This window comes from Melampsora larici-populina (assembly GCF_000204055.1).
Source record: "Melampsora larici-populina 98AG31 unplaced genomic scaffold MELLAscaffold_41, whole genome shotgun sequence".
Taxonomy (NCBI): domain Eukaryota; kingdom Fungi; phylum Basidiomycota; class Pucciniomycetes; order Pucciniales; family Melampsoraceae; genus Melampsora; species Melampsora laricis-populina.
The window spans coordinates 2,348-14,229 of NW_006768805.1; the positions used below are offsets into that span (position 1 = coordinate 2,348).

The following is an 11,882-nucleotide window of genomic DNA, read 5'->3' on the forward strand; positions in this document are numbered from 1 at the left end:
AACAGTCATTTCAATGTCTTTTCTTAAAAGACTTTCTCTTCCAAAGTCCCTAAGGGGCAGTGGCTTTACTACTCCAGGTTGTATTTTTTCTACACACGGACTTGCCGCAATAGTTTCTTTGATCTGTATAACTTCAGATAAAATCTTTTCTCTTTGAATCCGTCCCTCATGATCCATATCTTTAAGGAAATTTTCCAAAGAATCCAACCTGGAATGTAAAATTCTTTCAGCTTGCAATTGTTGCGTAAGCAGATCTTTGTTTGTAATACCTGCTTCTAATTTATTGCTCAAGTTTTCAAAGAGTTGATCAAATTTCTGATCAAGTTTTGCGTCTAAATTCTTTTCAAAATTGGAAGGTTCTTGTTTTACACTCAAGGTATCATTATTTTGTAGAGTAGACTCAATTTTTTCTTCGAGTAATTTCTGTACTCTATTACTCACTAACTCACTCATCTCTTTTAGAGATTCTTTGTCTAAAGGGATCTTTGTAATATCCAATAACTCAATCAACTCACTGTGGCACTTTTGGTTTTCACTAACTAATTCTTGGTGTTGCATTTCAAGATGATGAACAAGATCAGACAGGATAGAATTATAATTATTTAAACCAAACCCTAACTTCCCATGAATAACCTTGACATTTTCATGCATCTTCTTAACGCACTCACTAAAATAATTGAGATGTTCACGATCCTTGGATGATCTATGCACTACTGGCTGTAGAGTTGAGATAATATGATCAGTCCAAGGTTGAATTAATTCTTGATTAAGAACAGAGTGTAGAAGATGTACTAACCTCTCATCTTCCAGAGTCAGTTGCCTTGGTGCCCTTTCCCAAAGCGCTCGCGGGTCTCTTGTTGAATCAGATACTGACCCATGGCGACTTGAGCTTTGACTACTGCTTCTGAGGTCGAAATGGAGGACTTCTTCTTGCGGTTGTTGTCCCATTGATTGGATCGACCGTTGGTATTTCTCTTGTTGAACTGCTTGGGATGGTTCGTTTGAGGTTGAGGCATGCGAACTTGATCCTCTGGCAAGACCCTGAAGTCAAACGGATCAATCCAGAACGGTCTCCATGAGGTTGTACCCGGTCGAAACCATCTCGTGATATGGTTGTGGATCGTTTCGTCTGGGTACCTGAATTGAAACATCAGTCGCTTCCAGATCCTTCGAGCCTCGAAGATGGCGTTCTTCCACATCTTCTTGGCGTCGGGGTGATCCTTCCCTAACTCCCTGGCCCCTTCCCAACGCACGTATTGTGCATTCAGCGAAGTCCAGAGGTAGGTCACCTCTGGGTCGATCTGCTGAGGTACTGGTTGATGGGCCTGGTTCACCTACAATCAAAGGATCAGTTGCTGATCGTATAGGTGTTGATGTAGTTGGGAGGACCTTCTTACCTCGGGTCCGCGGTCTCCCCCGCCCGGTTGATCCACTGGCATGGCTTGGTCCACCTGGGCGATCGGTTGAATCACCGGTCTCGCTTCGTCGGTCACCTGCGAGGCTGGTGGTGCTGGCTCGTTTTCTTGATTCACTACGAGTCCGAGGACGAGCATACATAGTAACAAAATTTTAATTATGACCCTTCAAACAAACAAAATAAAAGGACAACAACAAATAAAAGCTTACTTTGATTGCCGAGATGAGTAATTGCTTCGATTTGATCTATTCTCAGGAATGGGATAAAATGAGATGAAAAAAAAATCAAGATATTTCAATGTTAGTTTAATAAAACGAACTTAAAACTGCAGGTCGTGCTCACCTGGGTCTTGAATGTAATCAAGAATGTTTCCTAAAGGTGTAGCTGGAGTCGCTTCCGGTTGGAATCGAGGTGGTAACGGCGTGGTTTCTGAAACTACAGATTGCCCGTCGATCGATGCGATCGTTCCGTTGATTGCTGGAGTGACGCCCTGGGCTTTGGCAACCTACTTCACTTGCAACGTCGTGAATTCGATTTGCGAGATCCTGAAACGAAGAACGTTCGTTTGATTCTAATAAATCCACTTGATCAGAAAAGAATCAATGGAACAATTTCAAATGTGACAATGAAGAACAGATAAAATAAAGCTAAATCAGACTATTATCCAACAAAGTCAACCAAATAACCTCTAAAGGTAGAAAAACAAGCACTACTGACTTAGTGCTGATAGTGTTTGCTTGGTAGCTTGAGGGAACTGTGATCTAAAGGAATAAGTGATTGAACAAATAAAGAGATGATCAGGTGAATATAATAATCGATGTAAATGGTAATTAGGGCGAGTAGATAAAGATAAAATACTAACAAGCTTTTGATGGTCGTGATACGATGAAAGAGCTGAGATCGTTGAGGAAGAAACTGTTTGAAGGAGACAATCGAATAGTTTTATAGCTATCGACTGTAGTATTAGGGTGAGTTTGGCTGGAAACTTCCAGAACGAATGAAGTCACTAATAATAACGTGATTCAAATCAATTGTTAAAGCTTTTCAATAATGAGAAAAGAAAAATATTGCTTAGTGAATGTATTCTACTCACTAAAGTTCCTGCTGACTTGCTCCGATGGATCGGAAGGAGATGCCGTGATTTCGATGATGGCAAAAATTGATCGATGGTGGATATTGGGTGTTGTCGAGGACAGAGGGTGTTTCTATGTATATGGGTAAGTAATGACTGGGGAGCGGGACTGAGGGAAATTACCCGGCTCCAACCAACAAAGTGTAGCAAACATGACAGGTGAATTGTACCTGTCAATACTCGACAATTCTATAAAGCTAGTATGCTTATACAATTCAACTTGAAATTTATGAGAATGGAAAGGTTGAGTGTATGTAAATTACACTACACTTCCTTGACACACTGTGTAATAAACTACACACGTGCTCTGTCCCCTATTTTTGACAAATAATTCAACAGAATGTAGAATTACTGCTGCACACAGACTGTAATATATATGTAGCACAAATACTAAAAAAAATAGTATAAAAGATGCTATATATATATGTAATAACTTGTTAATTCTCTTTTCTCAGTGTGTAAGTGAAATATCACACTTAATTGATTTAAAAAATAGGGTGTTTTTCAAGGTAATTGAGTAGTCTCTTCTAAAGAAGAATTTTGATTATGCAATTGAAATTTGAAATAAAAGTTGGTCAATGCTTGTGATCTCAAAAAATAAAAGGAAAAAATAAAAGGAAAAGAGTAAATTCTAAATTAAAAAAAAAAAGGAAATAGATATCTTTTGTATTATTTCTTAATTTTATTATATAAAATAGAAGTAAAGTAAAAATTAAAAAAAATGAGAACTGGACAGAAAGAGGTCTTAGAAACAAAAACCGGATGAGGCCCCCAAGTTGTGAGGGGTCAGCTACTTTTTGGCTGACTCTTCACTAAAAAGGTGAAGTACGGGTGGAATAAAGATTAACAAAGTCTTTACTTGGTACACACAAGTAAAGACTTCAGTTAGTTGACCTCTAAGGAGAGGGTTTAAAGCCAGTGGGATGGCTGAGTAATCCTTCAAAGGAGCTTACTCAAGAGCTCTGTTGGGGATAGAGCCTGCAGAACTTTACACTCTGATTGCTCAAAGGTTCCGCCGGATACTTTACACTCAACTCAGGAGGTATCCTATGCAATTCTAAAGCTTGGTTCTATAACTATATAGTCCCACTAGTTTAGAACCACCACTTTAAAGCTTACAAGGGCTTGAGGAAGGTTGTAGAACTATAAGATCAAATACAATAAAATCACTATACTCAATATTCTAGGTAAGAATCAAGTAAGTTGTGATGTGGAATTGTGGAATGATAATCAGTTGGTCCTTCTTCTAGAGTGGGAAGAAGAGGAGTTTATATATTCCAGATCTAGGCGTCAACTTGTGGTTGGCGCTTAGGTTTGCTTTTCTTTGAGTTAGGTTTGGGTTAGGTTTGGGTTAGGTTTACTATTACTAGTTAAGTCCTAGTAAGTCTTGTTACTTAAGTGACTCTTGAAACTGAGCCATGAGTTGTAATTCTTATGGTTTTAGACAAGTTTCATATAATTACATATGTATTACATATATTTACATGTGTGTTTGTTAGTCCGTGGTCCTGTACACAGGGCTCAGGGCTGACACAGACTCTTTCATCTTTTATTCTTTGGTATTTTTTCTCTGCTCTGTGGCTTGGACTCTCATCAAGTCAATCTCAAGTCTTGGCATCAATCTGTCTTCAAATTTAATGCTCAAGTGAGGAGAAGTTCAAGATCAATTTTAATGTTAATTTGATTATTTTTAAGATTATTGAATCCAATACTATATCAATCAAACTAGATGTTATTACAAAAGTTGACCAAACTTTTATAAGTGAAATCAAGATATAAACAAGTTAAATATTTACAAAAGTCATATTGAAGAAAAGTAAATAAAATCAAATATCAAATGAAATACATACCTAAGAGAAGGGGGTCAAAATCAAAAATGGTCAACATTGATGTTACACTAATAAGATTAGAATTGATGAATAAAGAATGAATACTCACCTAATAGATTGAGCCATTCCAAACAAGTGATCTATAAAAAACAGCCAAAATTGAATTCTGAAATAAGCAAATAAATAAGTCAAGTCAAGTGGAGAGTGGGGAAAGGAAGGAAGGAGTTAGTATGATTCAGAAGAAGGAATCAAATAAGATAACAAATTGATTTCAATACATACCTGAATTTAAGATCATCATCAAAATTACAATAGAATAAAAAAAATCGATTTTGAGGTCCTGGCTTAATACTAGATGAGAACCTGATGAATATTGAGCAAGGATTGATTGAAATTAAAATTGATTGATTAATCTATACAAAACAAGAATCAAAAAAATTGAATTCTAGATACATAAAAAACAATATAAGTAGTCAGTAGTCTGGAAAAGAGCAGAGACTGAATAGGAAACTTACTTGAATGTCATGAAGTCAATCAACAGTCAAGATCAAAATTGTTATTGAAATAAGGTAATGATTTGTAGGTCCAAAGCTAAAAGATGAGATCAAGATCAAGATGGGTAGCTGAGATCGAAATTCAAGTAGTTGAAAGGGAAGAATTGAATTGATAAAATATATAAATTGGTTTTTGGAGTTTGAAGTCAAAAGAAGGAATGAGGGTAGTGTCAGTACTGAACAAGAAGCAAAGATCAAACACCATTAAAGAGGTTCCCAGATGGGAATCTGGGTCCCAGGGACCAGATTCTCCTTCTGTTACTGTTACACAGCCTAAGGAATATTGCCTGAGTAGTCATTGTGATATATGTAGTCAATTTTTCAAAATGCTTCTCACAATCTGAGCGAAATTACAGCATGTATTACATGTAATTTTCCTATCCAGATGAACAGATAACTGAGCTGATGTGTATGTAGCTGATAGCTAAGGATTTACACAGATGTTTGCACATATGTAGCATATGCTTCAAGGCTCAGTTGTGCAGTGCAAGATGATTTCATGACCATTTTACTCTCAATCATGTTCCCAGCCTAGGTCACTTTCCCACCTGGGAACCTATTTAATGCTGGCAGTGAAAAGAAACTGAAATAAACTCACTTACATAATGATCAAAATTGAAATTGAAAGATGGAGATCTTGATTGATTGATTTAAATCAAAAAGAAGGGTCAGAATCGAAAGGGAGATGAGATTGAGGGTGGTAGGAAGAAGTTTGATGCAATGAGGGTATGAAGTCGAGATTGAAATTGATTGGACCGAGAGTAAAATGAATCTAACATCTTCATCTTCCAAAAACTCATAGCCCGGATTACCTTGCTCTTCAATAACCATGTTATGCAGTATGATACATGCATTCATGATCAAACACAGCAAGGATGGTTGCCACATCCTGGCGGCGCCTCTCATAATGTGCCAACGTGCTTGCAGCACACCAAAGGCCCATTCCACATCCTTGCGAGTCTCTTCTTGCGCTTTGGCAAAATGCTATGGGTAAAGATGCAAAAAGAGAAACATCAGAGAAGAGTGAAAGATAAAAAACTTTGGAAGCAGACTGACCGTCAACTTAGGAGTGTCTGGAGCGCTGTAAGATTGTATCAGTGTTGCCCACTTGGGATATATCCCATCAGCAAGATAATACCCGGTGTTGTAGTTGTTGCCATTAACTTTGAAGTTACAAGGGGGGAGTTGCCTTGAGAAAGGTCACGGAAAAGATTGCAAGGCTCAAGTACATTGATGTTGTTATTAGCTCTGGGTAAGCCAAAAAACAAATGCCAGATCCATAAGTCACGGGTAGCAACAACTTCGAAAATCAGAGTTGGCTTGCCCGATTGCCCAGCAAAATCTCTGTTGAGTGCTTTAGGGCAATTCTTTCATTGCCAATGCATACAATCCAAAGAACCAAGAATTCTGGGAAATCCTCCTTCAGTTTTGTAGGCAAGGTTTGCTGAACATCTTTGGTGTTGGGCTTGCATTGGTAATGGGGACCAAACAAGCAAATGAGACTGCTGCAAAACCGTAGGAGACACTCCCTGGAAGTAGATTCAGCAATTTGTAATTACTCATCTGTTTGATCAGAAGTGGCTCCATAAGCTAGGTGGCGCAGAGCGGCTGTAACCTTCTGGTGAGGCGAGTTTCCAGCTTTTCCTGGAGATTGAATACAAACAAGGTAAAAGTTAGATTTGAATCTACTTCTCAACCATGGACCACACATGCTTACCTGTACAGTCATATCTTTGTGTAAAGTACACATTGTCATTCTCAAGGGTGTTCATGATGTGCAAGAACAAGTGACGGCTCATGCGGAATCAACAACAAAAATGACCCTTGGCATACACAGGATATGTCCGGCTTCTGGATTGCGAGGAAGATTAGGGGCTTTGCCGGGGAGTGAGCCACCTGGAGTTGGACAATTTTCTTCTTTCTCCAACAACAAGAGCCGGTTCAACATATCTTGAGTGAAGTTTGAAAGATTGGACAGATGCTGAGAATGGATAGATGCGCCAACTGAGTACTGGGCCATGAAATTGACAAAATCTTTTCTCATGGAGCTCATTATATTGATGAGGTTGATAACAAAGTTGAGTAGCCGAGAGATGACATAGAGTTAAAATGAATGGTAAGAGGATTTAAGAGGATATACAAGGCAAAGAGCGGAAAGGAATTTGAGCAAAGAAATTGTAAAAGTGGTGTTGGATGAGGGGATGGAGATATTGGCCACTGGTGATATCTGCCAACTTATATGTAGTAAATAGAAACAATGGCCGGTGATTGGGTTTGTTTTGGGTCAATGAAGGTATGCCTGATATGGGATAATTGCGGCGTACACAGACATTGAGGAAGCTCTATCTCACTCTGTGCTGTGGATATTCAAAGCTCCTAATTTGAAGCTGCCGAGGCCCTATTTCCCTCTGTGCTGTGGATATTCAAAGCTCTTTTGAAGCTGCCTACATAGTTTTCTTGGCCAATCATATAAAATGTGATTGAGATAATGTATGTATCACATGATATGAAGGTTATGGCAGAGGATGGCGTGCGTAAGAACATGAAGTGAGGATTCCAGCTTGTTCCAGGCTGGCTGGTGCTCGTTGCTCTTCCTGAAGGTAAAATACAGCGTGTGAAACGTCCGAAATACAGGCCTGTATGACAGGTTGGGGTTCAAGCCTGGTGCGGATGCTCTCACTATATTGGCGAACTAGGGCTAACTGGAACAGCTCAGGAAAGGTGCTCTTTTTCTTCATGTTTCCTTGCTCTTTCTCCTGCTGTTCCAGGTAGGCCTAGGTTTCATCTTTTCTCTGGTTATCTTCATATATGTGCAATAACAAAGATTAACCTTTCCTTGCTCTTTTTCCCGCTGTTCCAGCAAACTTAACAAAGTCCCTCGCCAAAGGCCCGAGCCCCAGCGAGGGACTTACCACATAAAACAGAATCTTGTTGCAAGACATGTTTATTGAAAGAGAAAAAAACAAACAGATGTAGAGAATCTAGAGCAAATACAGCTCACTTCTCACGCCAGGATTTCAGTTTATGCGGTAAGTCCCTCACTGGGGCTTGGGCCTTTGGCAAGGGACTTTGTTAAGTTTGCTGGAACAGCATGATCAAAACCTAAGACATTTCACACCCTCAGGACACTTATTGAATTTGCCCCCCTGGCCACACGATGGTGTATAACCTACACATGAAGGTGTTCCTTTCTTACACGTTGCAGCAGTGGAGCCACACTTGGGTATCCTTGGCTTGTTTTTGCTTTTGCCTTTGGCAATGGGTGCGATCATTGCAATGAGGCCCAAAAAGACCACAAGGAGTTTGAAATACTGTTGAGACATCTAGCGCAAAGAAACGTGAAAACTGCATGTCAACATTTACACATCACCAAGAAATTATTTTGTGAGACTTCAAAAACTGACCATCTTAATTTGTTTTGGATTTGACGAGTTCCTGAGGATAATAGCTTCAGTGATAATCTTATTCTGGAGGAAACAAAAGGGTTTCAGAGGAAAACATGAGGTCAGATAAGTGATTGATTGTAAGAGTAAGTGAAAGTATACACCACGGGTAGGTTTTGAGTCAGCAAAACGTCAGCCGACCGCCTGGGTCTGAGACCCGTCCTAAGGCCAAATTTGGGCGAGGGCAGGGCGGCTGACAGGCGGCCCATCTTGTTGATAGGCCGCCTCAAGGCGTACTTTTTGTGGGCCATCTCGAGACCGACCACAACGGGCCGCACACCTAACTTAACTAAGTCCCTCCTCCTCGCAGGCGTCCTTCGGAGCCTGCGGAGGAGGGACTTACGACTTATCGAGTTGTTTCAGCCTGAGTAGATTTGGATTTGGCAGGGGCCATCTCCAATCCTCATTTTCACTGTGTCACACAAAATGACTCCTCACTTTCATCCGGGCAGACTATAGAACAAAGTCTTGCCCATCTTTTGGCCTCTTCAGATTCCTCTCAAGAGGTTTCAAATCAAAAAGTCCAAAGGACCTCAAAAATCATTAAAATCGTGATTTTATTTTTATTTTTTTATTTTTTTGCTGCGAGAACAGTACATGTGCATCTGTATATATGTTAAATCAAGTTTTGGACTCTCTCTCCTGACCCATACATTATTTCTGTTATTTCGGACACAATTTCCTTTTCTTTGAATTCCTCACACCTTATTCCTCAGTTGTACTCAGACAACATTCGAAATGAACAGCAGTTCCAAAGGATCAGACACTAGCTTTCACCTGGATCCTACACTGGAAGGTTTATCAGCACCAACCCCTGAAGGAACACCCGATCTTGTCGAAAGGATTTGTCGGTATATGTCAACACACAAAACCAACACCAAGAAATTTCTCCTGGCTTACCTACGATCCTCTGACCAATTGATCGTCAGGCGTAAGAAACAGTGGGGTCCGTGAAGAAGGGATGGAAAACCACCGAAGAAGTTCTTGATGCGATTGACGACCTAGTTAATGAAAAGCCTCAATGTCGACAGAAATGGAATGATTGGGTCTTGAAAAAGGTACACTTGAGTATTTGATACAGATATCTAACAAGTGAAGTGAGCTCAATTATAATATTTTACCCTTCCACAGGCCAAGGTGATTGTAGCAGCACAATCTCCCCCAACTGGTAGTCTTTACATCAACATCAACAAACTCGATACAACTTTCTTTGACCGCGAAACCAATGTTAAAAGAGAGGCAACTATCATCAAAAGCATGAACTTTATCCATGAATTAATATCTTTTAAACTTGGTGTTGATAAGCATTCAGGAGTTGGAATGACTTCCGATAGCTCAGGTTCCGAAGAGGACTTCAACATTGATTCCGACACCGGCTTGGCCTTGCACAACAACTTTTCTTCGAAAACTAAGTTGCCTGAAGATGACGTTTATCACAAATCAAATAACAAAGCAGAAAACACAAAGACCCGATTGAAAGCGGTAAGGATTTTCTGAAAGTGCCCGGTAAGAATGCCACACTGACCCTTTATATCATCTGCAGATGGCTCTCACAATTGTTCAAATGCTTGCCTTTGGATCTAATCGCCGATGCAATTCCCTTCAAGTTCAAAATACAATCACTTTGCTTGCCTGTGGCGTTTCGGAACGAGTAAACCAGTATTTGTATCAGATTGGACTCAGTGCAAGTCGGAAATCAGCTCTACGTGGTCTTTTAGTACTTGCCAAGGATAACGCAAAGTCTATCAAGAAGAAAATCAAAGCTGCTGGGACTCTCGGTTTCCTTATATGTATTGACAATCTGGACATGATGGAGCGGGTACACACTAGGCGATTGGATGCAACTAGCAAAATTTTCCATGGTACTTGGGGTTATGTTCATTATCTGAAACCCGATTTACTCACTTTTGTAAATTCAGAAGAATGTACAGTGCCAGCTTTTCAGGGTTTTGTCAAATCCGATTGTGAAAAGCCTGTAAACTCAGGAGATTTACTTCCTACACAAGATGAACAAATTCGATGGACTCTCACTCTGAAGAATCAAATTGCTCAGGTCCTCCTACGATATATGAAGAGTCCCAAGAAGTTCAAGAAACTGTCAATATTGAACCTTAGCGCCATTGACCAGATCAAGCCCGAAATACCTGATATCGACATGCTCAAACTGATGGATTCATCAGACAACGGTTCTGAAGGCATTGCTTCCCTTTATGACGAGATCAGTAAACAGACCGGCCTCTCCCCTGAGGATTTTTCGAGTCGACTGCAAATCTTGGAAGGGGATCTTGGGACCTGTCTTAATTTTCACGGATTACAAAGCCAAAGAACTCCTGCAAAATTCGCCGAAGAAAGTCTATCACATCTGATAATGATTCCTGGTGCGGGCCACACTTTGTGGAACATTGGACAAGCCATTTTACTACATCACTGGGGCAATCCGGACAACAAGAACGATCTAGGAGCGTGGCGAACTGCAGTCGAGCTCGGCGGAAGTAAACTCAAACCAACTGCTAAGAAAGATTTCACTTCGATGATCAGATGGATTGAACAGATACATGAGGCCACCATTGCAAGCTGCATATTGTGAGTTCACCCAAGGCTTCTTACCACCAAATAAATATGTTTACTGACAAGGTTATGATGTACATCGTTCAAGTGATGAACTAGATCTGCCTGTTGATACAGTTCACAATCTCGTTGATATGACTGTTGAGCTCTTTGAGGAAGCCGTTGATAAAGTATATTTAGCTTACTTTTCGGGACGAGCCACACGTCTGGCGCGCCAAAATGGAGATAGCAAGAAACTCCAGCTGGTACTACGACTTCGGGATTTCGCCACCGTGGTTGAAGCCAATCGTGCAATGTCGGATGGTGATATTGGTCGACTTCTCCTGATGTGGAAGTCTTGGAGTGTGAAAATCCAAGGAATCAACAGCTTGACTCATTACTCTCGATATCTCCCTCGACTGATTCGGCTGCTTACCAAAGTCCTTCCCAAGAATCTTTCCCATGTTATCCTCCACTCGCTCTTAATATCGCCGACTGGTCGACATGGCCACTTTGTTGCTAAAGATTTCCATCTTGAGATAAAAAACTACTGGCTGAAATACTTCTATAATCACGCCGTAAGTTTTATCACATCTATTTCTTTTGCACACTGACTACTCATCGCTTTGTTCTGAATTAGGGACCCGGAACAGACATTCACAGATTAAAAGAGACATACTCTCTTACAGTGGGTCTGGTATGTTACTCATCGGGCTTAATCATGGTGTCATCACCATTCATAGCTGAAATCAATTGGATGCAGCTTTCACATTTGGTTAATACAATGAAGGGTAGAGCAGGTCTGAACAATGTGCGACAATCCCGTCAAAATAAAATCACACCAGCTTCCATGATTTGATTTCTAAAGATGGCCCGAAGCGAAAGGATCCACCAATCTAGTCCAAACTCAACCATACCTGGGAAACCTCTGGGAGATATCCATTGCCTTGGGGTTGAGAA

At 40.3% G+C, this 11,882-nt stretch overlaps 2 protein-coding genes across 2 annotated transcripts; one reads left to right on the forward strand and one right to left on the reverse strand.

Moving 5' to 3' along the window:
* Positions 1-8,027: 8,027 nt before the first annotated feature.
* On the reverse strand, positions 8,028-8,339 carry MELLADRAFT_124479 (uncharacterized protein; the record flags this gene model as incomplete). The annotated part of the gene is made up of 2 exons (XM_007414221.1): positions 8,028-8,255; positions 8,337-8,339. The coding sequence occupies 2 exons, from the start codon at positions 8,337-8,339 to the stop codon at positions 8,028-8,030; spliced, it is 231 nt and encodes a 76-aa protein (XP_007414283.1).
* A 1,356-nt stretch (positions 8,340-9,695) lies between these two features.
* MELLADRAFT_66235 (uncharacterized protein) lies at positions 9,696-11,781 on the forward strand (the record flags this gene model as incomplete). The annotated part of the gene is made up of 6 exons (XM_007414075.1): positions 9,696-9,857; positions 10,105-10,633; positions 10,914-10,958; positions 11,061-11,188; positions 11,563-11,619; positions 11,686-11,781. 6 exons carry the CDS (start codon positions 9,696-9,698, stop codon positions 11,779-11,781), a joined length of 1,017 nt encoding a protein of 338 aa, XP_007414137.1.
* Between the last annotated feature and the right edge of the window lie 101 nt (positions 11,782-11,882).